The sequence below is a fragment of the Podarcis muralis genome, chromosome 14 (assembly GCF_964188315.1).
Source record: "Podarcis muralis chromosome 14, rPodMur119.hap1.1, whole genome shotgun sequence".
Taxonomy (NCBI): domain Eukaryota; kingdom Metazoa; phylum Chordata; class Lepidosauria; order Squamata; family Lacertidae; genus Podarcis; species Podarcis muralis.
In genome coordinates this window covers 46041361-46068596 of record NC_135668.1, presented here as the reverse complement: position 1 = coordinate 46068596, position 27236 = coordinate 46041361, and the positions used below count along the sequence as shown (strand labels likewise).

Here is a 27236-nt window from a genome sequence, read left to right as displayed (position 1 = left end):
GAGCGGGCGGACACGCGCTGTCTTCAGGGCCTGGCCGGCGGGATTGCCGGAGCCGGGAAGCGGCGGCTGTCCTCGGCGCCGCCTGACGGAAAGCTCGAAATTACAAAGCGCACTCCGCGTCCGCCGAGAGGCTTCGTGCGGTCCGCCTGCCTCGCCCCGAGGCTCCGGCCGCCATCCGCGGGGTGACTTCTAGACAGGCGTCAGCGTAGACAACCGCAGAGGGAAGCCCCTTATCGTGACGCAGACGCGAGGGAAGGGCCTTTCTCGTCGCGGGGACGTCATCGCGAGGCGACGGAGAGCTTCGAAGAGGCGGAAGAGAGCGGAAGAAACAAGAGTCTCCAGAAGCGTAGGAGCTTTTCCTTTGGGGGCTTTCTAGGGGAGGGTGGGGGTCGCAGGCCCTTCATTTGACGAGTTCTCTTTCTGGCCGGCGCACTTTTTTTGGCTAAGGGCCTCCAGTGGCGTGTGGCAGGCAGGAATTTATGAGGAGGGCATCCTGCCGGGCAAAGGTTTCACCTGTTGGATTTCTGCCTGCTCTGCAGCCATTAAAGCAGGCTTGGGGAACCTCTTGCTCTCTGGGTGTTTCTGAATTCCCAACTCTAACTAGCCCCGGCCACCGTGGCCAGCAGGGATGAGGGGGGTTGGCAGGGCCGGATTTAGGTTTGATGAGGCCCTAAGCTCCTGAAGGTAATGGGCCCTTTATATGTCCAGCTGGCTTTGTCAACAACAAATCGTCGCTGTTTTTTGTGTTGAATATAAGCTATATGGTAATTTATGGACCTAATAGGTATCTAAAGCCATTTTATTTGTTTTATATCTTATATTTTGGAAATGTACATCCAGTTTTCCACCCCTTTAAATTTTTGGGGGCCCCCCTAGAGAGTGGGGCCCTAAGCTTGTTTAGCTTATACGTAAATCCGGCCCTGGGAGTTGGCGTCCAGCAGCAGCATCCAGATTGCCACAGGTTCCCCATGGCTGCATGAAACAATAGATTCGGGCACCGGTACATTAAGCGGTGCCTCCTTCCAGGTTGACCTGCCCTGGTGCTAAAAGGCCAATCTATGGCCTTTTAAATGTTTCTGGGGGCATTGTTATTGTTATGCATTTTGTTTTCTTATAAAGTGCCCTGTGATCTTCAGATGAAGGGCAATACATATATAAATTTAATAACAATCAATAATAACAAATTAATAAAGAAACAGAGTATATGTTCAGATAACCCAAGGGAAATGAGGGGGTGTGTCTTTTGGTTGTTAATGCTATGGGGGAGAACTTAGGGTATTCAGACACCTGGTTCAAAAATATGTAAAAGGAACATATTATCCAGAGTACTCTAATTTATAGTGGTACACATTTTATTACTCCCTTATTTTTTCCAGATTTCCCTCCCTCTGTGCTGACAAGATGCCCAAGGTGAAGAGGAGTAGAAAACCACCTCCAGACGGCTGGGAATTGATTGAACCAACCTTAGATGAACTAGATCAAAAAATGAGAGAAGGTGAGTAGCAGAGTACTAATTTGGCTGCGAGCATGAATTGTGTAATAGAACAGTATATGAGCTGGCCTTTTTGGCACATTCAGTATAGGAAGCCCATGGTGGTTTGTACACAGATCCCAAGTTCAGTCCAGGACATCTCCAGTTAAAATAGAGATCTCAGAAAGATAGTGTTGAGATAAGGTGCATTTATTTGGCACTCTGCAGTTATAATTGGTGTTTTGACTGTGCAGTAAGAACTGTGCAGTTTAAGCAAGAGATATTTACTGCTTTCCTTTTTTTTCATATTCCCCTCTCTTTGTATGGCTTTGAAAAGAGGACAGGTAGTTCGTTTGGTGTGGTTTTTTTTACTTTTATTTTATTTATTTTATTTATTTATTACGGCCATAGGCCCATACAGGTAAAAACAACACATAAATAACAGCTTGTGCACATGGGAAAAAAACAGCCGCTAAAACACCACTATAACAATAAAATACTATAAGGTGGAATGGCATACTACGCCTTAATTTTTTACTTTAAATTATGGTATACTTAACAGCTGATATTGGCTTAATGGTGGATATCAGAAGCCTTTTCAGTGTCCTTCAGCCAATAATTAAGTAAACAGAAGAAAAAGGGTATAAGGCTTTTGATGGGAAAGACCAGAGTATTGAAGGTCAGAAGTGGAATTTACAAAGCCTCACAGGCCAGCATTTTCGAGGTGTCAAATATAAACCTGCCAAGGCTGGAAGTTTTTATGCTAATTATTAGTTAGCACCTAACTAATCTTCTTCTCAGTTGTACATATAATTTGGCAAAGAAATTGTGCTTACCAGAAATGCTTGTAAAACCCTGGGAATTGTACCTACCTTTGGGAGTTCCCTTTAAAAAAAAAAAAAAAAAAGACCAGTTGAAAGGAACAAATTCTCCCCCCCCCCCGATTTTTACGACTGAAAATAAAAACCAAAAGACAGAAACAGAGACTTTACATTCCTTGAATTCTGTTCTAGATTGGACTGTGGACTTAAAAAGTACCACTCACGTTCACAGAGATGATTCATCTTTGTTAATCTTGCAGCAATTAAAATGGTATCGGGAATGGGAACAGTTCTGGCTAAGAACTTAGAAAATTACTGCATGGGTAGTGGTAAAGGTAAAGGTACCCCTGCCCGTACGGGCCAGTCTTGACCGACTCTGGGGTTGTGCGCTCATCTCACTCTATAGGCCGGGAGCCAGCGCTGTCCGCAGACACTTCCGGGTAACGTGGCCAGCGTGACAAAGCTGCTCTGGTGAGCCAGAGCCGCACACGGAAAAGCCGTTTACCTTCCCGGTAGTAAGCGGTCCCTATTTATCTACTTGCACCCGGGGGGTGCTTTCGAACTGCTAGGTTGGCAGGTGCTGGGACCGAGCAACGGGAGCGCACCCTGCCACGGGGATTCGAACCGCCGGCCATGCGATTGGCAAGTCCTAGGCGCTGAGGTTTAACCCACAGCGCCACCCGCGTCCAAGTACAAATCACCTTTAGATACTGCAGGTTAAATGTGATGACTGAAAACATTTGTTGGTTCAGCTTGCAAAACTACATGAGAATAGAAAACTATAGCATATATTCTCCAATGAATTCTCACATCCTATTTATCAGAATATTATAGGATTTCTTCCGTGTTTTTAGCAACATGAAATAATGGAGACGTAATGAACATTTGAATTAGCTGGCAAAATTAACATGTTTTCTGCCCTTTTCCCCACTTTTCTTCAGCTGAGACTGAACCGCATGAAGGGAAGAGGAAAGTAGAATCTCTCTGGCCTATCTTCAGAATTCACCACCAGAAAACACGTTACATTTTTGATCTCTTCTATAAGAGAAAAGCCATCAGTAGAGGTAACACAGCTGTCTTTGATCTTTTAGGGGGAAATGTATGTTTTGTTCAGTATGGCTGGGAAATCTGCTTGAGCCGGTCTGTCAAATGGAAAAAGAAATACTAACCTTTTTAGAATGTAAGGTAAAGGTAAAGGGACCCCTGACCATTAGGTCCACTCGTGACCGACTCTGGGGTTGCGCGCTCATCTTGCTCTATAGGTCGAGGGAGCCGGCGTTTGTCCGCAGACAGCTTCCGGGTCATGTGGCCAGCATGACTAAGCCACTTCTGGCGAACCAGAGCAGCACACAGAAACGCCGTTTACCTTCCCGCCAGAGCGGTACCTATTTATCTACTTGCACTTTGACATGCTTTCGAAGTGCTAGGTTGGCAGGAGCAGGGACAGAGCAATGGGAGCTCACCCCGTCGCGGGGATTTGAACCACCGACCTTCTGATCGGCAAGTCCTAGGCTCTGTGATTTAACCCACAGCGCCACCCGTGCCCCTTTTAGAATGTAGGTGTGAGCAAATTCTGCCAAAGGGGTAGTCATTTTTGTTTGCCACTACTGAGCATTCTAATTATCCCATCCTCTCTCCTGCACAGAGCTGTATGAGTATTGCATTAAAGAAGGCTATGCAGACAAAAACTTAATTGCAAAGTGGAAGAAACAAGGTTACGAAAACCTCTGCTGTTTGCGCTGCATCCAGACCCGAGATACCAACTTTGGAACCAACTGCATCTGCAGAGTGCCCAAAAGCAAGCTGGAAGTGGTAAGAATGTTGTTTTAAATAAGCCCCCTGGGTCATTACAACAATTCTTTCTGTGTCCCATTTCTTTTGCCTTTTTGTGCATCCCCCCCCCCCCAAACCTGGTTCATGCAAATAAGTAGCAGTGTGACCCCTGGAAATCCAAACCACGTGAAAGGCAAGTGTTTGTTACTCCTCTTGCTAGAGACCTTGTCTGTCTCTGAACTTTCTCCTTGGGGACAGTTTGCCATTCAACTTAGTAGGACTGGATGAACAACCTCATCCTGTTAAGTTGTGAGCCGCTCGGAGATCTATGGGTATACAGATTGATTGAATTACAGTGGTACCTCGCAAGACGAATGCCTCGCAAGACGGAAAACTCGCAAGACGAAAGGGTTTTTTGTTTTTTGAGCTGCTTCGCAAGACGATTTTCCCTATGGGCTTGCTTCGCAAGACGGAAACGTCTTGCAAGTTTGTTTCCTTTTTCTTAACACCGTTAATACAGTTGCGACTTGACTTCAAGGAGCAACTCATAGCGCGCGGTGTGGTAGCCTTTTTTTGAGGTTTTTGAAGACTTTGGTGATTTTTGAAGCTTTTCCAAAACTTTTCCGACACTGTGCTTCGCAAGACGAAAAAAATTGCGGAACGAATTAATTTCGTCTTGCAAGGCACCACTGTATTATTAATTTTTTACATTGATCTTTTCTGTGAACCGCTCTGAGACCTCTGAGTATAGGGCGGTATATAAATTCAACTAATAATAATAATTAACCACCACCATCTCTTGCGGTTCCACCAAAAATGTTGCTTCAAAACTGACTACCCATCGTGTCAGTGTGTGTCTCTTACTCTAAAACTTCTGTAAATCAAAGAAAGGCTGTAAAAAGATTTGCAGTCTCATTTCCTGGCTTTTCTAGCACTCTGACATCTTAAGGGTCTTTTAAAAACAAGCAAGTTATAAGACTGTACTTGCAGTTTTGAGAGACTCCTATCTTTTTAAAAATTTGGTTCTTGTAATAAATGCTCCACCCTGCAACAGTAGTATGAAAGGCAGTAGGAAACAGTGTATCTATTCTCATTTGTTGCAAGCCTGTAAGTTTTCCTAACCAGCAAAATTTCCTTTTTTTCTTGCTCTACTGTGCGCTCAGGGGTCTGCTGTGACTAATATGCTGATTTCATTCTACAGGGAAGAATAATTGAGTGTACTCACTGTGGGTGCAGAGGCTGCTCTGGATGAAATCCCCTTTCCCCTTTTTAAAAGTTACCCTTCCCTTTTGAGGAGTTCTTAAATGGCTGGTTCATCGTCAATGACTGTTAATAAGAACCATATTTTGTTTGTCGTAAGACCCAGCGGTGAGTGGATCTCCAACAACCTGAATTGTAAATGCAGTAGTATTAATGTCTTGTATAACTACTTTATTTTAAAATAAAGTCTTGCCTCTTGCCTCAAGGTGGTTTGTTTAATTCTGTGCTGCTACTGTTACCTTTATGAATTTGCTTTCATAATAAAGAGCATAAATGAAACTGGACCCCCCTTTTTCCAGGGATAATTTGGAAACATGGGGATAAAGTTGTTTAATAATTATGCTTAGTAATATTGGATTGGTAGACATGAGTTAATTCAGATTATGCATCAATCCATTAAAGAAATGAAACAATGGAGGGCTTATTTCTTATGCATGGAGACAAGGGCAATATATATATATAAATAACTACTTACATCACCTTACTTATATTGGGTGGGAGAGGAAGTAAGGGTGGCTTTAAATATGTTATACTTCCCCAGGAGGCCTGCCAATTAGCAATAAAGTGGGACAAAGGACCTGTGTAAGTTTGCTAAACTGCTGCTTGTTAGAGGAGGTACAATGCCCCTCATTCTCAAATACCCAATAAAACTCAAGCTTTCCGTTTACCTGTGCACCAAGACTTTTATAGGAATTGCCTATGCCTTCAGGCTTATATTTAAAATCTCACACCCTATAAACTTGTGTTTTAATAATGAAAACCAAGGTAACTTAAGGAAACAAAATTTTGCATCCAATATAAAATTCCATACTTGCATGAAAATGGGGGGTGGGCACCCTTCTGGAACTAAAGGGAAAAAGCACCAAGTCTCTTTAAGAGCAGAAAATACAAAAAAATAACTTTATCAAGAGGGACCCTTTATTACAACAGTTCATACTGCAATGTGTGAGGTCTTCATTTTTGTCGCAACCCTATAAATCGGGAAGGGAAAACCTTTGGCATTCCAAATATTCCACTATTAGCCAGGGATGATGGCAGTTGAAGTTTGATATCTGAAGAGCTAAAGGTTCCCCACAACTGCTATAAAAACCTCCTTGGCAGTAAATCCCACTGAACATAGCAGGGCTTGCGTCTGAGTAGCAATATTCACTCCCATTTTTTGTAAAAAAAAATTCTAAAGCCAATGTGGACAAGAATGCTGGCACAAAATGAAGGCAAAAGGAACTTTCCAACACCACTGTGGAGTATTAGCATTGGTTTTATTTTTCTACCACCTCCTCTGGCTGCTGTAGTTTTGAGCATCTTCTGTATTATGTTTGTTTTCTGGCTGCTTAGGAGTTCTGTATTTTGCCCAAGGGTGTGGTGTTTCTTCTGCCTCCATCCACTTCAGCCAGCGGAAGTAGTAGGATCGAAAGCCATTAATTTTCTCCAGGTAATAGTCCTTTGTTTTGTACTGCAAGAGGAAAAGGAGGAGAGAATTAACACTCTGTAATAGCAAGAGAAGATTAGTTCTACTCTAAGAAGTGAGAAACTGCTTCTTAGACTTGCCAGGAGCTTACATAATCTTTTGCTGCTTTTATTTGGAAGTTGTGGAGGAGTGTGCTGGTATTAAAAAGTTTCTGTAGAGGGAAGCAAGTGCTTAAACTCTCTTCTGCTGGAATCAATGGGATCTAGAAGTGTTACCAGGTCTGGCTGCTACCAGTTGTGTTTGGTGGTCTCTTAAAGAGCACAGGTGAGATAAACTGGAAACTACTGGATTTCTCACGTTTCATCAAATAGCCCTAGGGCAGTAATTCATAGCATTAAACAAATTAGAGGGCTGTAGCTAATGTTGCCCATACCCATTAAAATTAGTGAACAAGTCATGTCCATAGATTTCAATGCGTAGGAATATCACTGAATACAACCCAATGGTGTATAAACATTTCTGCAGAAAACACACAGTATCAGTGTTGAATTAAAACATGCAATGAATAAGAAGAAGAAGAAGCGTTTGGATTTGATATCCCGCCTTTCACTCCCTTTAAGAAGTCTCAAAGCGGCTAACATTCTCCTTTCCCTTCCTCCCCCACAACAAACACTCTGTGAGGTGAGTGGGGCTGAGAGACTTCAAAGAAGTGTGACTGGCCCAAGGTCACCCAGCAGCTGCATGTGGAGGAGCGGAGACGCGAACCCGGTTCCCCAGATTACGAGACTACCACTCTTAACCACTACACCACACTGGCTCATCTAACCTCTCACCTTGTCCCATGGTCTGGGTAAATAGTACATTTTCAAATGTCAACTGAAATTAATACCATTGGTGCAAGACACACTTCAGAACTTGTATGGAGAAGACCTTTATCCAATTAAGTAGATGCTGGTATAATGGCCTTTCTTTAGATACAGTATACTTGCGGTCACTTAGCAATCCTATACATTTTTCTTCCTCAACCTGGTGCCCAACCATTATCCCTGACTACTAAATTACCGTATTTTTCGCACCATAGGACGCACTTTTTCCCCTTCAAAAATGAAGGGGGAATGTGTGTGCGTCCTATGGAGCGAAGACAGCATAGCCCCGCGACCCTCTACCGGCTGGAGAGGTGACACGCAGCTATGGCAGGAGCCTCTATAGCCGCGCGCCTTTGCGCTGCTCCCCGACCTGCTCTTTGGGGCTGGTGGTGGGCTTCCCCCCGCCAGCCCCAAAGAGCAGGTCGAAAGGAACCTGAAGCCTGGAGAGTGAGAGGGGTCGGTGCGCACCAACCCCTCTCGCTCTCCAGGCTTCCAAGGTAGCCGCCTGAAGGCGTCTGAACGCACCTTAAACGGCACCTTGTTTTAGAGGGGGAAAACAAGAGGGGGGAAATTCTCCCCCTCTCTGCGCAGCGCCTCCTGCCGCTTCGCGGAAGGGGCGCTGGGCAGAGAATTTTTTTCCCTCCCCCCTCTAAAACAAGGTGCGTCCTATTGTCCGGTGCGTCCTATGGTGCGAAAAATGCGGTATGCTGGCTGGGGCTGATGAGAGTTTGATTGCAAATATCTGGAAAGGAATATTTTGGGAGAAGGCTGATGCACACTTAACTGGGTGCAATCTGGTTAAATGTGCAGAGGACACAGAACTGCAAGGGTGTTCAAAGAACTGTGCATATAATATGTGGTCTTAATTCTCTCGAGTATAAATCAGCTTCTGCAGAAAACAAAAGGTTACCTCACCCTATCAAAGTTAGGAGGATACTGGGCTGCAAACTCCAGCTGGCGTAGGACAACTTCATTTGGAGGAACACGGTTTCTACTCATATCTGCAAGGATCTCTGTGAGGTAGGCGTAGTCCAGTCTCTTCACAGCTGCAGTTACAAGCGCACCATAGATCTGTACATTGGGGTTTATTCCAGAACGCTGAAAAACACAGCCCCAGACTGTCAGACAAAGGTAATTCTGAAGTCCTTACACATCTAGGAGTCTCACAGTATAACAAGATTACTGCTCCCAAAGCCGGGGAGATGGGGATTTGCACACTATACAACTGATTGCAATGGCCACTTACAGGAGCTAATGGGACGGCTGAAAGACAAGATCCCCTTATGTTAACAGAACTACTCACGAACATGTAGCCATCAAAACCACCAGGTCTGCCGCATGCAGAACAGCTTTAAAAGCTTGAGTTTTCTGTACCTTCATGTCTGAGAGTAACTGCAGCCCATCCTCTTTTTTGCGGCAGGCTATTGCCAAGTTGCAAAACGTCTGTAGATTGGGAGAAAGTCCCTCCTTCAGCACTAGGGGCAGCAGGCTCTGTAATATACAAAGGCATGTGAGAACAGCTGTCCAGATTACCTGTTCAGGTTCATGCTGAGAGGTGGTGCAATGTGTACGAATGAAGCTAATTGAACATTGGAAGCTGCCTTACATTCAGTCAGACCACTGGCCAATTAAGCTCAATACTGGCTACTACACCGACCGGATTTCAGACAAGGTTCTGTCCCAGTCCTACCTGGAAATGCTAGGGATTGATCCTGGGACTTTTTGCATGCAAAGTAGCTGTACTTCTTAGTCATCACTGTTCTCCAAAAGGTTATGGCCTACACCAGTGGGTGGGCAGAAAATGTATCAGGTTTTGGTAAAAAACAGTAGTTCCTGCAAGCCTGAAGACTGTCCATCCCTGACCCACACACACTCATATGCCCGTGATCTTACCTTTGCTCCTTCCAGATCTCCTCCTTTGCTCTTCTTCCTCACCAAGGTATTAAAAAAAGTTATATCTGGTTTCACGTTGTGCTCCTCCATCACCGTCAACAAGGAAGACTCTGACTGGCTGTTGGGCTGCACCAGCTCAGCTAGCAGTGTGAAAGTTTTGATACTGGACGTGGCACCACCTTCCTTCATTCTCTTTAAGAAACCCTCCATGTTCCCAATGAGTGCCAGTCTATTGGAGGGGGTTGCCACCGTCCCTAAGGAGATCACATTTTCGTTGGGCGGCTGCGAGTCCAACAAGTTGGGGAAGTTGAAGGAGGCTTTGGAAAAACACAGACTGTTTGCTTCTGCCACATCTGGAGCCACCTGTTTTTTATCAGCGATCCCCAAGTCCCTGGGTGCAGCAGAATCTGGCAAAGTAGAGATATCGCCAGTCTCTGCCTTTGCACTATTGTCATTTTTGCTTTTGCTTTTTTGGCTATAGACTTGCTGCTCAGGTTTTCTGTCCTCCAGGAACACACATTTTTCCAACATCTCTACATCAAACTGCATTGCAGCTCCAGCATCTACTTCCTTTCCTCGCCGACCCTTCGCCTTCCGGTGTTGCTTACCAGCTTCCAGTCTCAGGATAGCTGGGCTTTCCTCAAAAGTTCCTAGCAACAAATTGGAAGCTACACGGGGGTCACCAAGGCCGCAGTCTCTGGCAGCACCGAGCATCAAGTTGTAGCTGTAACTGTCGGGTTTTAAGTTCAGTTTAAGCATCTGCTGCCAAACCTGTTTTTGGAAAGGAAAGTCAGGGCAGAGAAAAGAGAAATGTACCCCAGGTGATCCATATAATTACAGTTCTTACACTAATGGGAAACAGACAAGTTGATCCTAAATGTGTTCACTCGGCAGTAAGCCTCAGTATTCAGAGGAATTTGCTTCTTGGGATTGGAGCCTGGAAGACAGCAGTTGTCTCCAAAGCCACTTAGTAGCTCAGTTTGCACATCACCGTAAAACAGTGTACAGTGGTGCCTCGCAAGACGAAATTAATTCGTTCCGCGAGTTTTTTTGTCTTGCGAAGCACGGTTTCGGAAAAGTTTTGGAAAAGCTTCAAAAATCACCAAAGTCTTCAAAAACCTCAAAAAAGGCTACCACACCGCGTGCTATGAGTTGCTCCTCGAAGTCAAGTCGCAACTGTATTAACGGTGTTAAGAAAAAGGAAACAAACTTGCAAGACGTTTCCGTCTTGCGAAGCAAGCCCATAGGGAAAATCGTCTTGCGAAGCAACTCAAAAAACCAAAAACCCTTTCGTCTTGCGAGTTTTTTGTCTTGCGAGGCATTCGTCTTGCGAGGTACCACTGTATACTGTGAAAGCACCAATCTCATCCATGTTGCTCCTCCCTCACAGCATGCAGGAGAAATAGACCATGATTCCTGGCATTGGGTTACGTCTGAAATGGGGCCCGTGGTTTGTTTAGCTCCAAACAAACTGTGAGCAATAAACAAAGTAGCCTGCGGGGGTAGCTCAGAATCAGGTCTGCAGGCTGGATCCTATCTCCTGCCCACCTCCAAGGTACATGTTGTGTTCTGAAGGCAAATGTTTTAACATTCATGCTAAGTAACTGCAAATGACATAATGGTGATTAACGAAAGAGGAACACATTCTCTCTTGTCTTTTTAAAAAGCAACTCAGAACTGACAGCACAACTTCACAATCATTAGCATGATGCTTTAAAAAAAAATGAGATGGTGTTTAATTGTTTTAAATATGGTTTTTATTTGATTTTAAATTATATGGTTTTAACATTTTGCTGTCTACTGCCGTGGGTTCCTTTGGGAGGAAGGGTGGGATACAAATTTAGCAATAAAATTAATCTAAGATGTATATAGCTCCCTAGTTCTATAAGATACATGGAAATTTAAGGATCACAACCAGAAGAATCAATCGCTTAAGAAAACCGGTCAGAGTGAATGCAAGCTTTAAGCTCTTTGTTGGTTTGTTCGGCTGTAAAGAGGAAAGGAACATACAGACCTGCAAGGCATAGCGAAACCCATTCTCTTTGTCTTTTATGCACCCCATAAGCAGGAAGTTGAAAGTCTCTGTGGTGACCGTATGGCCTTTGTGGACAATTTCCTTAATTAAAAAGAAAAAAAAGGAGATGAATACAGTTATTTCACACTTATTCCACAATAGAAATCTTTAATGAAACATTTGCTCTTTTGTAGCTCAAATGGAAAACATCTCTCTCTCTGTCTCAGATAATAATAATAAAAAGATTCAGGAAAGTCTAAGAAGGCCAAAAGTGACACTTTCAAATTAAATTAACCAAGGTACAAATGTCCATTAATACTGTGTTCACAAATACTATTGCGGAGGTCAGCTGGGAAAGCTAATTTCAACCTTGTACTGCAAGAAACTAAATGTCATGCACTGTCTAATTATCTTTAAGATTAGAAACAATACTTTCATTATTCCACATTCTAACTTGTTGGCAAACAGGAGTTTTTAGTTGGATTTACATGCCTCTCTGTTCCAAACCAGACCAAAAATCAGCAGGAGATGGACCTGTTTACAAAAAAGGAACCCACTAAAAGCAACAGAATCTCTGCAGATTTACCAATTTGTGAGGACTGGGGGTGAAATTTTATGGGAAATCAGAAATTTGTCTACAAAAACTAATGTTCAGATAGCGTATCTTGGTTAAAATGATGGTTTGCAGATGACACCAAACCAGGAGGGGTAGCTAATACCTCAGACGATAAAGTCACCTTGAATCCTGATTCTAATAGATTGGAGAACTGGCCCAAAACTAACAAAATGGATTTCAAGAGAGATACATGTAAGATTCTGCACTCAGGCACAAATAACCAGATGCACAAATATAAGATGGGAGACACCTGGCTTGCCAGTTGTACATGTGAAAAAGGATCTAGGAGTTTTAGCAGACCACAAGTTTAACGGGAGTCAACAGTGTGATGCACCAGCAAAAAAAAGCTAATACGCAGGAAATAATAGTATCATGCTATTCTGCTTGGGTCAGACCCCTCCTGGAGGACTGTGTCCAGTTCTGGGCACCACAGTTTAAGAAGGATATTGACGCTGGAACATGTGCAGAAGAGAGTAACCAATATCGTCAAGGACCTGGAAAGCAAGCCCCATGAGGAACGGTTGAGGGACTTGGGTATGTTTAGTATGGTAATGCAGAGACTGAGAGGAGATATAATAGCTATGTTCAAATATCTCAAGGGCTGTTGCATGGATGGTGGAGCTTTTTCTGCTGCTCCAGAGGGTAGGACCCGGACCAATGGATTCAAATGACCAAAAAATGAGATTCTGACTAAGCATATTTCAGCTGTTTGATGGTAGAATGGACTGCACTCCTTTCATTGGAGGTTTTTAAGAAGGTTAGATGGCCACCTGCCAGGGATTATTCAGCTGTGATTCCCGCATTGCAAGAGATTGAACTAGATGGCCCTTGGGTCCCTTCCAGCTCTACAATTCTATGATTCTATGCAAATCATTTTAAGTATTTGGAAAGCATTCTGAAAACCTGGAAACAGAAGTAACAACTTTGTCTGAAGCCAACATTTTCATTCCCACACCCTGCAACATTTCACAATCCTGTGCACTGTTTACATTTTGCAGTCTCCCCACTCCATGTTGTTTGTTTGAAAGTGTTGGATGGGCATTTACTACAAGCTCATGCAGTTTATTTCCTTGCGTATAATATATGCCACTTTCTGCTGCACAGTTCCAAAAGGAACTTGCATAGAAAACCACACACACAGATTAAAGCAACCCAAATTTTATACCAGAAGCTTCTTTACCTTCAATATGTCAAAGCACACCCGGAGATCTGCACAGCGGGAACACACTTTCAACAGAGAATGGTACGTGACTATGTTGAGCTCAATGTTTTTGTTCAGTAGTTGCTGCCGTAGCTTAAGCGCATGTTGCAGGCCCGAGTCCTTCCAGGGTGACTCTGCACAGGCGTTAAACAGGGCTGTGTACGTGGCATCAGTCGGAGTCAAGGCTCGCTTCTTCATCTGCCTCCCAAGAAAACAGCAATAGATACGCTTCATAAAAATACTCAAAGAATTATGCGGTATCAGGAATAGAACAGATACTCTGCGAAAGTATCGTAATGCACAGGAGTCAATTATGCAAATCCCAATTAGACAAGAGAGGACTTGTATATTGAATGGAAAACTTTTAAAGAAAATATTGCAGGTGTCACAGACTTCCAGCAGGAAGCGCTGAGAGCCATACTTCCAAGCAATCGATGCCAGAGTCGCTATTAAGATGGGAGGATGTAATGGGGATTCGATTATGGGGATTTAAATTAAGAAAATAAAGTAATAAACTCTGCAAGGTATGTCGGCCCACCCGTCATATTAACTAATTGCAAGAGTCACTGTGAATACCTTCACAGTCCTTGTGTTTCCTCTGTCATATGCTGTTCATCGTGCCATAGAATTAAAATAAAATGAAAATTCCACATGGCTATGTGATTCCTACTGCAAAGAATCAGAGGGACATCCCAGGCAAACTTGCTGATTTTTTTTTAATTTGATGCATCGTAGGCCATTAATTTGCGTTTTCTTGTCAGTTTAGAAACTTTGCACAAAAACACATACCAGGATGCTGGCTAATGGGATGCCTGTTGAATGAACAAATGGAAGGCGAGATCTGCTTTTGAGTTAGCTCACTAGAACAGGGCTGGGGAACCTGTGGCTCTCCATCTGTTGCTGGACTCCAGCTCCCATCATTCCTTATCATACTTGTCATGCTGGCTGGGACTGATGGGAGTTGGAGTCCAACAACATCCACAAGGCCACAGGGGGTGTGGTGGAGGGATGACACGACACAGCTCAAAAGCAGCAGGTGAGATGGATGCACCTTTCTCCACATGAATGAAAGATGCCTCAAAACATTTGTCTTCCATTTCTTCTCTGGCAACAAGAGTTCCCTAGTTCAGAGATGGGGAACCTGGAGAACTCCAGATGACATTGGATGCCTACGCCCATCAGCACCAGCCACACTGGGTGGTTTTACAAAAACTACCCCTGGCTTGGTTTTTTTGACAGCAGCTCTCTCCCTTATGTGAACGAAACCTGAGTACTTACATCGTTATAGAGCTTGAATGCCTTCTTCACATAGCCAGCTCTGCCACAACCACCGATCAGGACAGTGTAGTTGCTTTCTTCTGGCCGAACACGTTCCTCCTTCAGCATTTGTACCTCAAACAGGTTCAAAGCCTCTGCCAGCTACAGTTAAGAGAGGACAACTGTGAGGACACAGCAGGAACTGTTGCTACTGCAGGGCCTGAGGAACCTTTCTCGGCCCAAAGACCAAATTCCCTTATGGGCAACCCTTCCACGGGAAAAGTCCCCATTGGCATTTTAATGTGTATCTTTGGATTAAACATGGGCAGGTTCCAGGTCGGAATAGGTTGAAGACGGCTGCACAAGATCACACTGCTCATCTAGCTCACGAATTGGGAGGTGCAGGCAGAAGCCTTGTCTACTGACCCCACCTCTACGGGCCATGTGTGACAGGTGGGCATCACAGTGGCATTGGATGACCCATTTTTGTCAGTATGGTTTGACACCTTGCTTCACAAGCCCTGAGGATCAGCTGGTCGTTGAGGCTTGCAAAGCACTGTGCACAGGGTTTTGGTGATGTCAATGATATGGTGTTGGGTATGGGCTTGGCCAATATTAGGACTGCGGACTGAAGGCTCCTTAACCCTGATCCAGCCCAATATTGTCTACTACACTGACTAGCAGTGGCATCCCAGAGTCCCTGGCAGGTGCTCTATTCGAGCACTGGGCAATGGCCTTTCACTAGCTATGCAAGTCTATTCAATACTCTTGCAATGAAGACAGCTGAGATAATGACCTTGCCTTCTTTTATCAATGCCTTGCACTTCAAGAAATACCAATACGGAGTGTTCCTGGGACCTTGTCTGGGTTTTGGTTCCAATTCTTCCTCTTCCTCCACTTGGCTTTTGAGTTGCAAATCGTGAAATTCTTCAGAAGCTTTGTGAAAAAATTGTCTAGAAGAATATTTTTGAGACAACAACCCAAAGCCTTCGTCGTCATCAAATTTCTCTTCTTCATTGCTGGCTGCTTCAGGGGTGGTGGCAGAGTGTGTCTCTTTCGGATCTCTCCTGTGTAACTTGTAGACCACTGGGGATGAACTAAAAGGTCTCAGGGCCAGAAATCTGAGATGATGTGCATTTCTAGGCCCTGCCAAATGTTTCTTTGAAATGGACCTCAATCTGGAAGTAGAACACAGCCAAGGATAGAAAGAACCTCTCACAGTGAAAAGTCCTGCAGGGAAGCAATGGTATATCAGCTGCAAAGCCATTGTGGTACCCGCTTTCGTCACCTTGTTCTCCGATTAGACGGCCATCTCCTAGAATCCAAATCCAAAACCTTTATATATCTATATCCTTAATTTTTTCAAAAATAAAAAATAAACAAACCTGCAGTGGCTTCTGTTAAACATTAAAACAATGATACATCAAAAGTAAAACAAGATCATAAAAAGTAAACACAGCACTGATCAAATTGTTGTATCACATCAGGGATGGAGAGCCTGGGGCTCCCTAGATGTTGTTGGACTCCAAACTCCCATCAGCCAGCAAGGCCTACTGCTAGGAATGTTGGGGGTTTGCAGTCCAGTAACGTCTGGAGGACCACAGGTTCCCGATGGGCCTCTTGAGTTCAACGGGTAAGTTAGCCATAGTTACAGGACTGCAGCCTTAGTTAGACGCTTTAAGTAATTTATAATTTTGAGTTTATTGTACTTTGCATGTTAGCTTGCTCCTGCTTTTAGGTTGATTTTTCAATCCGTACTTTGCATTATATTGATTGTAAAAATAATAATAATAAACTGAGGCCCATTAATTTAAATGGGTCTGTTTTGAGTAAAACTCAACTGCATTCAACACTTTACCTATACTATTATATGCTGCTCTGAAATCTGTTTTGGTGAAAGGTTGTGTGGAAACATTTCAAACAAAGATTCTTATTTTAAATGCTTCCACTTGACTGTTTTGACAGGTGGAATTGGCAATACTGCAGGTTCCACCATAATACCCATTCCATATCTGTAACAACTTGATATTTTAGTGTGGCAGCACCTGCACTTTGGAACTCCTTGCCTATGGAGATCAAGCAGGCGTCTTCATCGTGCTGTTTTCGTCGCCTGCTGAAAAGAATATTCCTGTTTAGAGAAGCCTACCCAGGTGCTTAGAAATAAGCTTGCCATATGTCAGGAAAATTCCTGACATGTCCTTGTCTTTGGGTGTAAAAAATAGCGCCGGGGGCAAAACGTCAGGGAAAACTCGGGTGCATGGCAACACGATGGAAAAAGCTCAACAATTTTGCGGGTGTCAGGAATTCTAGTTCTAGCATTTAAACTTTGAAAGTAGGGTTGCATTCCCCCCCTCCATTTTACTGTTTTCTTTTTGTAAACCGCTCCGAGGGTGTTGTCGTTTTTTTTTTTTTTACAATCAGGCGCTACGTAAAATTTACAAAACAAATGAACGAAGCTTCTCAGGGCTGAGGGAAGAAGCCCCCCATTCGATACTTCTAGGCAGTGGTGTCTTCCATCAGATGTCAAGGAAATAAAGAACTACACAGCCTTTAGAAGACCTCTGAAGGCAGCCCTGTATCGGGGAGGTTTTAAATACAGTATTTGATGTTTTATTATGTTTTATATGGGGGCAACCCAGTCAAATGTTCGGACTATAAATATGATCTTTAAGATAATATTTTAGGTTATGTTTATTTGACTGTATACTCTATATTTGACTTTCTTCAGATTGCTTTATTGATTTAATATGCTGTAAACCGCTTTGAGATTTTTCTTAAAATAATAAAGCGGTAAAGAAATAAAATAAAAATCATAAAACTATTATTATTATTATTATTATTATTATTATTACTACTACTACTACTCTTCTCAAGAGCAGTGTGAGGATCAGGTTCGGATGGGAAAGCTGAGGCCCTCCATGAGTTTTGCTGGACTCCAATTCCCGTCACCCCTGGCCACTGTGCTGCGCTGGCTGAGGCCGACTCTGGGACCCTCTTACACGGCCGAGGCAGAAGGAGCCTCCATGAGGCGCCACGACCACCTCCTCCTCCCTCTATATTGCGCGCACGCGCACATGGGCCGCCACTCACCCGCCAACGTTCCCTCCACGCGCGAGGCCAGAACTCCCGCTCGCGAATCCCGACTTCCCCGCACGCCTCGCCCTCTGAAAGTGATAGGCGGAGCTTCTCGTTCGGGCTGAGGCGATAGGTCCACCTCGGCGCGAGAGCCGATTGGTTCGCTCTTCCTCCGCCTTCTTCTTCCCTCCCCATAACAATGCTTCCGACTCTTTAAGCGAGGGGAGGCGGGGCCGGAAAGAGGAAAGCGAGAGTGAGACAGAGACACGCACTACGGCCGCGTGAGGGACTTTAACCTCGCCCACCCAACTGAAGGGGCGGGGCCTAGTCTTATTGGCCGAGCCGGAGAGCGGAGGCGGGCCGTGTGGGTGCGCGTGCGCAAGCCCCGCAGCTCCCAGCATCCCTCGCGAAGGCCCGTCGCGTTGGGATTGGAGGGAGCTGGTGTCCCTCTTACTCGCGCGCGCACACAAGCGTTAGGCTCCTCGCTCGCCCCGCCCTTTGGTTTTACCTCAGTTTTCCCTCAGAGCCGAAGCGCCTCGAGGGGAGCGGAGATACTTCCCTTCCTTGCCCTGCTTGCCTTCCTCGAACGCACAGCCGCCGCCGCCATGCAGGAACTTATCGCCAGCGTGGATCACATCAAGTTCGACCTGGAGATCGCGGTGGAGCAGCAGCTCGGGGCGCAGCCGCTGCCCTTCCCGGGCATGGACAGTACGCGAGGGGGCGGCGGAGGGAGGGAGGTCAGGGAGGGCCGCGCAGGAAGAGGCAGACCCAGACCCCACCCCCCCTTCTGCTCTTCCCGGTGGAAATGAAGACGGAGGGAGAGGGAGGCAGAGGCACACATTGCTGCTATTATTATTATTATTATTATTATTATTATTATTATTATTATTCCCAATATACTGAATAGGGGCCTTCGAGGGAGGTGCTAACTTGCAGGACACGTCACGGAAGGGAGACAGAGCAATCTTTGTTCCATGAGGATGTATAATTTTTACTGCTGCATCTAGGTTTTGAGGGTTTTTGTTTTGTTTTTTAAGCTTCTTTCAAAGTCTCTGGGATTTAAGTGTTATCCAAATAAATTATATCAGTCGTGTGGTTTACGATCCCAAAAACACATTCTGGAATAACTCCCCTCCCCAGAAGAAACTTCTCCTTGAAAGAGTAGGCCCTGTTGAATTTGGCAGCGCTTATTTTTGAGTAAGGCAGTGTAGGTTTGCCTTGTGAGTCACTGAAGAGGAGACGGATGGATTAAAATATGAATCAAATTCATTTAAAAGGGGGAAAATTGAACCTACTTAAAATCCTAATGTAGGAAGAGCCCTGCAGCCACCCAGATTCCACTGGAAAACCCTCCAGTAGCACATGAAAGCAACAGCTTTCTCTTCCTATTGTTCCGTAGAAAAGGACTCTGAGATATGCTGACTCTTGATTCCAGAGTCCAGATTCCAGATGTAGCCATCATAACTATGTGGCGGTACTCTCAAGACTGGATTACTGCAGTGTATTTTTGGTGGGTCTGTCCAGATGCTCCAGCTGATGCAGAATAGAATGGCCAGACAGCTGACAGGACCACCTGGCCAACAACATTCAACATCATTATTAAAAAATCTGTGCGGGCTGCTCATCTACTACTGAGTCAAGTTCATTGTATACATTTACAAAGCCCTGAAGAACTGAGATCCAGAGTGCCTTCAGGACTGCCTGAGCACTTATATCCCAGCTCATTCCTTCAGATCATCTGCAGGAGTGTTGTTAGCTGCCTGCCCTACCTTTGAGTTGCTGAGGCTCATTTGACATTGACACAAATTATGGTCTTTAGTGTCATTGGTCTTGTGCAATACTCTGCCAGTAGAGCTTCGGCAGGTGCTTTCTGTTTCAACTTTTAAACACCAGCTGAGAATGTTCCACCAGGCTTACGTAGGCAATTAAGACTACATATTTCCATAATTAGTGGATGAGTCTCCGATTCTAATTTTTGTGTGTTATTATGTATATAAATTATATAAACCACTTTGCTATTTTAATGCTATAGCTGTATATAAATCTTTTAATCAATCAATAAATGACTAGTTGCTGTTGATAGTGCCCTCCATCAATCACACTTATGTCATACTTTGTGTTTTACTCTGTACTTAATAAAAGGATGCATTGTATGGTTTTAATTTTGGCCTGCTGACTGATAAATTGATGATGGTGGTAGACTAGCGAGTAAAAGCAAAGATGCAGCTTTGTAGGATTGAAACGATATTTGAGAAGTCAAATAGTCAACAGCTGTAAACTTTCCATAAAACTGCACCAAAAAATGCCTTCAAAAATAATAACTTATTTCCTTGCCCCCAAAGCCGCAGTAGGAAGCATAATAATAACGGCTAGCATTTATATAACACTTTAGAGAATTCAAAACAAGCAAGCTTTGGGTGAACAAAATAGGTAGCCAGCTTAGTACAAACTTCTCTTCATGGTGCATGTGGGCTTTCAAGTTATCCAAAACATTCTCAGGATAAGGGAAGAAATGCTAGGAAAACATTTTCTGGACTTCTACTTGTTACATAGCTATGAGAGGCTCAGGAACGCTCTGTATGTTGCCCCAGCAGTTCCTGTCAGTGCTGTGACAGTCTGAATATGGACTTTAAAAAAAGAATATGAAATGTGTGCTCAGCCATAAATTCATTAGATGATACTGGGTAAATTTCCATCTGAAGACTTGAGTGATTAATTTGTATAGCGGTCTTCATTTTAATGCAACTGTTGAAACTACAGAGGTGTGGGATATAGGGAGCTTCATTGTGAATCTCTTTTTCCACAGAATCGGGTGCAGCTGTCTGTGACTTTTTTTTAAAAGCGGCCTGTGGAAAAGGTAAGCCACACCTGCAAATTGCTGTACTAGAAAAAGATGAAGCAAAGCCAATTAATAAACCACAGTCCTTTATTGTGAATCAGTAGTTAGTCTTTATTGTTTATATACTGCATCAGTGTATGTACCACTTGACAGAAAAACAAGGAAGTCTTGTTAGGTATGTGGACATAAGATGTACAAAACTTTGTATTATTTTTTCCCCAAGATTTTTATTAAAGTTTTCAAAATGTTACAAAAAGAAAAAGAAAAAATACAAAGTAAAAACAGTTAAAAACAATTCAATATTTCCGTGTCTTATCTTTCATTCGCTTGTTCCCCAGACCTCCTCACACCTCCTTTTTTGTATCCAGTTCAATTAGTTGGTTCAGCAAATCCTTTCCCTCTTTGTTTTTATCCTAATCTTTAATCTTAATATATTATAACTTTAGATTATCTCCTGTTAACAATCCATTTTTACACATCTTTATAACATTACTGCTGAAAACCACTTAACTTCAATCCCACATCATTCTAACATTCATTAATTTTGCAGTATTTCTGTAAATAGTCTTTAAATTTCTTCCAATCTTCTTCCACCGACTCTTCTCCCTGCTCAAGATGTACAAAACTTTGTAGAACTAAAGGGCCTCCAAGCAGACTATCAGTCCCTGGTACAACAAAACTACTTTTTTGACCCCATTGACTTACAAACAGGTATCAGAATAAAAGTAATACATTAGGATCTCGTGGTTTCCAAGCTTCTATGATTTTTTGAGAAGACATGATTTTCTATTCATGGACCCTCCTCTCATTTTGACATCTCTTAGTCATCCTATCTGCCTAGAAGACTATGAGGGGAGAAGTTGTTTCTACCATGTTAGTTCTGCATATATTATCTATGAACAATATGCTCTGTGAGCCAAACATGTTTCTTTGACCTAAAGGAAAAATGTAAGACCTGCCTTGATGCTTTCTACCCATAATTCAGATGGGGTGTGTGTTAAAGAGCATTTCTTTTATCTCTTGTTTTCTGCACAATAGGAGGAATGTGTCCCTTCCGGCACATCAGTGGCGAAAAGACAGTGGTTTGCAAACACTGGCTACGAGGGCTGTGCAAGAAGGGTGACCAGTGTGAATTCTTGCATGAATATGACATGACTAAGATGCCAGAGTGTTATTTTTACTCAAAATATGGTAAGAGGAAATATGGTATCTGCGTGAGCTTTACTGGTACTGTGAAGGCTTGCCTTGTACAGAGGAAGTCACTCAATACAAATAGACATTTATGAAGCACTTTAAAATGTTGAGGGTACTTCACATATATTGTCTCAGCAATCCTTACAATAGCTCCATAAAGTAAGGTCAATACTGTATTACAATTCCACGAGGAGATGCTTGCCTAACACCACCCACTGATGACAGAAATTTGCAACTTTGTGATGTATAAATTTTGATATTAGATTCTTGATACAGATTTTGCTGTAGCTGTTTTATGTATTTATCCAATAGCACTTATTCTCTATATAGAATGTACCAATGAATAATTCGATTCTGGTGTTCCTGCATTGTGTAACTCTCATGTGTATCTCCCACATTGTGTAAACCACTGAATCACTGCATTCCATGCTTATCTGACCCTGGAGTATTTTTTTCCAGCTAGTCAGAATGTTTTGCTAGGACAGTTTTAAGTTAGCACTGGGGTGTTAAACTAGCATCTCCTTGAAGCTTTCCTAGGCCATGTGGGAATGGAATGTCATAGTTCCTTTCTGAAGGCCTGGTTGTCAAGGCAACTGTGTGATAAGTGCAAAAGCTGAATGAGGGGAAGTTGCTAACACAGTGGAGCCTGACATTTTACATCCTTTGATGTTTTATGATGTATGGCTATGTGTGTAGAACTCTATAAAAGCTTTGCTCTACTGTTCAATCAGAGCAATCTTTCTAACTGGCAGTTCATTGCTAACCAATGGTTAGTGGGCCTGTCCTATTGAGCAATAGCTTTTCTATTGTTTTTAATTTAAAGGTTGGTTCCCTCACCTGGGCAAGAACCAGTGGTTTAGAAGTAAATTCTTACTATATTTGTAATTCCATATTTTGGTTGCTATACTGTACTGTCCTAGGTCTCCATAGACACATCAGCCTTGAGTTGTAGTTTGGGTCATGTGAAATCATACTGCTTTACACATTTTGGGGCCATGTATTAGGATTGGCAGTAACACAAGGGAACGAGATACGTTACCTTGCAGTTCTCTCCAATAGGAGCTGGTTTTTGAGCTAAACTTACTTGCAGTGAACATCAAATTCTGTATTTTATTATGCTGTCTGGTGCAATTTAGAATTTCTCTTCCCAAGTGTTTCTAGGACAAAATAATCAAATATGTGTATAACCCTTGAGTGTGGGCATATGGTCATACATGGAGTAGTTCTGTTCGAAAATTTGCACTTTTAGTTATCATTGTTTCATGATGTGCTGTGCTGTCCATAACGTACTGTGAATTTCATAATTTTTATATGCCTTATTTGTTTTGGGTTGCACTTGAAGTGAAAAAATATCTAAGTGACACCAACTTTGCGGTGATTTAGTAAAGGTAAAGGGACCCCTGACCATTAGGTCTAGTCGTGGCCAACTCTGGGGTTGCGGCACTCATCTTGCTTTATTGGCCGAGGGAGCCGCTGTACAGCTTCCGGGTCACGTGGCCAGCATGACTAAGCCGCTTCTGGCAAACCAGAGCAGTGCACGGAAACGCTGTTTACCTTCCCGCCAGAGCGGTACCTATTTATCTACTTGCACTTTGACATGCTTTCAAACTGTTAGGTTGGCAGGAGGTGATTTAGTATAACATAAGTAAAAACCTTAAATTGTCTTCATTCTGAATATGACTCTTTATGCTTAACTTTTTAGAATCTTTATTTATCTGGCTAGAGAAGGTTTACACTACCAGAAGAAAGCCAAGATTCTAGAAAGCCAAGATTCTTGTGAATAGCAAAAGATATGCATTCAAGTTTTTCCTGATGCTGTATCATTGTTCTGGGAAAACTGTTTGATCTTGATGCTGATGCACAATGCTCTTTCTCTCTTGGTTGGTCCAGTAAAGTCAGTGTTTGTCTACTGCAGGGGAATGCAGCAACAAGGAATGCCCATTCTTGCACATTGACCCAGAATCTAAGATCAAAGATTGCCCTTGGTATGACAGAGGTTTTTGTAAACACGGTATGTATACCTCATATTTCTGCCGATGGCTGTGTAGCTTGCTAGCCTGCATCTGTGTTGACTTCCAACATAGATTTGCTTTGCAACCATAATGTGAAGCTGCAACACCTTGCACCTTGGGAGAGTCCCATCCCTGATGTCTGGCATGAGAGTTGGCTGCTTAAGAATTTGTCTTCATTTCTAGGAAATTTCTATTTGTGGTAGTGAGAAAATCTCTGAAAATGCACAATCCTTGCAGCTTGAATGGTCAGAAATCACAGGTAGCCTTGGTTGGCTCGGCTTTGTGTGTATACAGCGAGCCTTGTGTATCCTGAATGTTTCCTGTGTTTGCATATAACAGATATAACCATAAAATCTTTTATTGCAGGCCCCCTCTGTAGGCACAGACATACTCGACGTGTTATATGTGTGAATTATCTGGTAGGCTTCTGTCCAGAGGGCCCCACTTGCAAATTCATGCAGTGAGTATGCTTCAGGATTATTTCTGCTGTTTTATGTTTCCCCTTTAACCTTATACATCATAACTTCTATATCATACACTGGTATATATTAATTTCTTTGAAAGTTGCCCCAGGCTCATTCACAAGTGTCACGGGCTCATCCACCATGCCCTCTGCCATTCAAATGTATCCTGGAAATCTTTTAGGCTGATTCTATGGTCAGAATATTCCTCAAATGTGTGATGAGAAAGTGCTGGACTCTTCTTTTTTGGGTTGAAGAAAACATTTTAAACCCATTTCTGAATGAGCTCCATAGTAGTAAGAAAGACATGGGAGATTTAGAAGCCAGAAAGTTAGGAAAGGTTGAGGAAAGAAAGTTCTGCAGAGCCCCGTCAATGCCCTGCTTTCTGGAGCTAAGATACGATCCATATGGGAAGGGCCTCTTGTACACTTGAAGGTCTCAAAGCTTGGCCCTGTCTTCTGGAGCAGCTGGGAGGAGATCCGGTGTAGGGTGAGGCCCTCCTTCACTGTCAGAAAACACATGGAAGTGAAATGGTCTGGGAAAATGATTATTGCATTTCACAAATATATTTCTTAACCTACTGAGGCTTTTGGCTTCCCAATAAGGCAGGCTTGCATAGAGTTCAGGTTTTGCTCAGGGTGTTTTGCTATCATACTTGAAAATGGGAAGATATTGTCAGGTTGACAGTATCCCAGAGTTTTGACTTTCCCTAGCAGCTTGTTCCCAAAAGTTGTCTCAAGGTGTTAGCCCTGTAAGCATCTCTCAATTTGGCTGGAAGAGAAAGTACCTCATGCTTCTTTAGCCTTGAGGGTGGGCTCTTTCCTCAAGCTGCTCTGGTTGTTGGTTACTGGCCTCTGAATGGTTTGGTTGGGGAGAATCTGTTTCTCCTTCCTGTACTAGCACTGTATGTAGAAAATACTTTCTCATTGCTGTAGTTTCTGTATCCAAGCAGCAAAATGTAACATGGAGAGGAATTATTTTCTGTTGCTCAGGACAGGTATGAATTCTGAAGCTGTAAGGGGGAGATGTCAGTGGTTTGAGGGTCAATTTGATCTTTGTATGTTTCCTTATGTACACTTTCTTTTAAAATTAGCCCTCGATTTGAACTTCCCATGGGAACCACAGAGCAACCACCACTGCCTCCACCAACACAGCCACAACAAAAGGTATGCAGTACCCCAGTTACATCTACAGACTTCTGCAGCATCTTCTGAATGCCCAGAGAGTTAAGGTTGTTGAAATAGTTGAACACCAAACATACAGTTTATATCCTTCAGAGAATAGAAATCGCAAAGCACCATTGTGAAATCATTGTGAGGAACTTCATTTTTTATTTGAAGGGTATATCTTTTTATGCACCATTGGTGTTCCATTCTCTAGTCAGGTACTGTGGGAATTTCTTGCTATCTGAAGGTTGAATGTTGCATACTGCATTTGTAGAAGCCTTGGGAAAAAGAAACATACTTGGGGGTAGTTGCATTTCAATCATGGTTCAGGGCAATGGTACTTTTTTCTGAATTGATCAATGTGTGGGTTGCTTTCCCCCCTCTCAGCAAAATAACAATCCACCACTACAGAGGTCATCATCCCTCATCCAGTTAACGAGTCAGAACTCTTCTCCCAACCAACAGAGGACCCCACAGGTCATTGGAGTTATGCAGTCTCAAAACAACAGCATGGGGAACAGGGGTCCTCGGCCATTGGAACAGGTCACCTGTTATAAGGTAAGCTGAAGCCTACAGGTTGTAGGGGAAAGGATTGTCTGGAGAATCTTAAAACTCTGCACCTCAAATCCTGAGTTTTGAAAGTGAAATAAACATAGTTGCATTTTATTTTCATACATCCAAGTGGAGAGTGTTGTTTCAACCAACTTTGAAAAATAGTGGGATTTAGGGACTTGCACTACTTTGCATTATTACATATAAGCACCTAAAACCTCCAAGCACTCTATTGTAATGTTTAAGAAGACAGTCCTTTAATTGCAGGGATAATCTAAAAAGGAATATGTAAGAGTATGAAGCAGCAAAGCAAGGGATAGGTATTGAATAAGGAAACTCCATCTCTGTCTTGGGAACCTGCTTACACCTTTGTGAAAACAACTTTGTGAATATCGCTACACCTCTGGAAGTTGTTGCAATGGAAGGCAACAAAGTTGAATTCCGTAGTTCTCAAGTAAAAAACTTACCCAGGTACAACATTATCTGTCTCCCAGTGTGTCTGACAGGATGGGTAAAGAATTCCCCTCTATCTATATTAGCAATGACAAATCTCTGGCTGATGGTCTAATTTGCCTTGCCAGGCTGATTGGACCAAGGCATGCCCACTTGTCACCTGATGTGGCTTTGAACAGTACCAAATTCAAGCTGAGGTTGCAAATGAACATTACTTAAAGCCATAGATTAAATTTAGTGCTGTTTAACATTTGGCATCTTACTCTGTTGTCACTGCTTTCAAAAGGTATACCAACCACTTCCAAAAGCAGCACCACAGGGAAAGGCACCAATTCAAATTTTCAGTCATATATAAACTATTGACTTCCAACCTTGGGAGTACTTTAGGAAGATAGGTTTCACGCTTATCATTTGCATTCATGCTAATGTTTTTATTTGAAGCTTTTAACTTCCTGCATTTTAATAGCTTCATTTTTTTTGTCTTCTCTCCAGTGTGGTGAAAAAGGACATTATGCCAACAGATGCACCAAAGGACATTTGGCATTCCTTAGCGGACAATGAGCCAGCAGCACCTTTTTAAATATGAGGGCCGAGTTTTGCCTGAAACCACATTGAACTTTTCCCCCCAGTGACTAAATGAAAAGGACAGCCTACTGAGGACTACTTACCCACAACCTTTTTTTGTATTTCATTTGTTTTATGTCTTAGAACATAAGTGGTGCCTGCCTTTATTCAGACTGCCCAGCTGGGAAGCAGGCTGGAGAAAAGCTTAATACACAAGCCTTCTTCCAAAATAGAATATTTGGAATAGGCACTCCTTGTTCCAATATCCTTCGCTTGGAAGTCTTTCATTTTTTCAGCAGTCCTTGGCTATGGGTGGAAGGTGGGAATTAGCTCATGAGAT

At 43.1% G+C, this 27236-nt stretch overlaps 3 protein-coding genes across 6 annotated transcripts; 2 read left to right on the top strand and 1 right to left on the bottom strand.

Annotated features, from left to right (window-relative positions):
* Positions 1-79: 79 nt before the first annotated feature.
* Positions 80-5530, top strand: BUD31 (BUD31 spliceosome associated protein). The gene is made up of 5 exons (XM_028705459.2): positions 80-346; positions 1377-1495; positions 3234-3356; positions 3938-4104; positions 5267-5530. Exons 2-5 carry the CDS (start codon positions 1402-1404, stop codon positions 5315-5317), a joined length of 435 nt encoding a protein of 144 aa, XP_028561292.1. The 5' UTR covers positions 80-346; positions 1377-1401; the 3' UTR covers positions 5318-5530.
* Positions 5531-6567: 1037 nt separating this feature from the next.
* Positions 6568-18306, bottom strand: PTCD1 (pentatricopeptide repeat domain 1). Of its 4 annotated transcripts, none has more exons than XM_028705442.2 (9): positions 18164-18306; positions 15377-15895; positions 14602-14742; positions 13303-13521; positions 11507-11608; positions 9493-10263; positions 8974-9090; positions 8515-8697; positions 6568-6778 (listed from the first exon to the last, which is right to left on the bottom strand). In XM_028705442.2, exons 2-9 carry the CDS (start codon positions 15845-15847, stop codon positions 6593-6595), a joined length of 2190 nt encoding a protein of 729 aa, XP_028561275.2. In that variant the 5' UTR covers positions 15848-15895; positions 18164-18306; the 3' UTR covers positions 6568-6592. The 4 variants fall into 4 exon arrangements, with proteins under 4 accessions (XP_028561275.2, XP_028561274.2, XP_028561276.2 ...); XM_028705441.2 differs by lacking the exon at positions 18164-18306 and adding an exon at positions 17671-17803; XM_028705443.2 differs by lacking the exon at positions 18164-18306 and adding an exon at positions 16626-16693.
* CPSF4 (cleavage and polyadenylation specific factor 4) lies at positions 18225-26948 on the top strand. The gene is made up of 8 exons (XM_028705446.2): positions 18225-18363; positions 20462-20512; positions 21533-21685; positions 23604-23699; positions 24067-24160; positions 25255-25327; positions 25715-25885; positions 26825-26948. Exons 1-8 carry the CDS (start codon positions 18261-18263, stop codon positions 26891-26893), a joined length of 810 nt encoding a protein of 269 aa, XP_028561279.1. The 5' UTR covers positions 18225-18260; the 3' UTR covers positions 26894-26948.
* Positions 26949-27236: the final 288 nt, after the last annotated feature.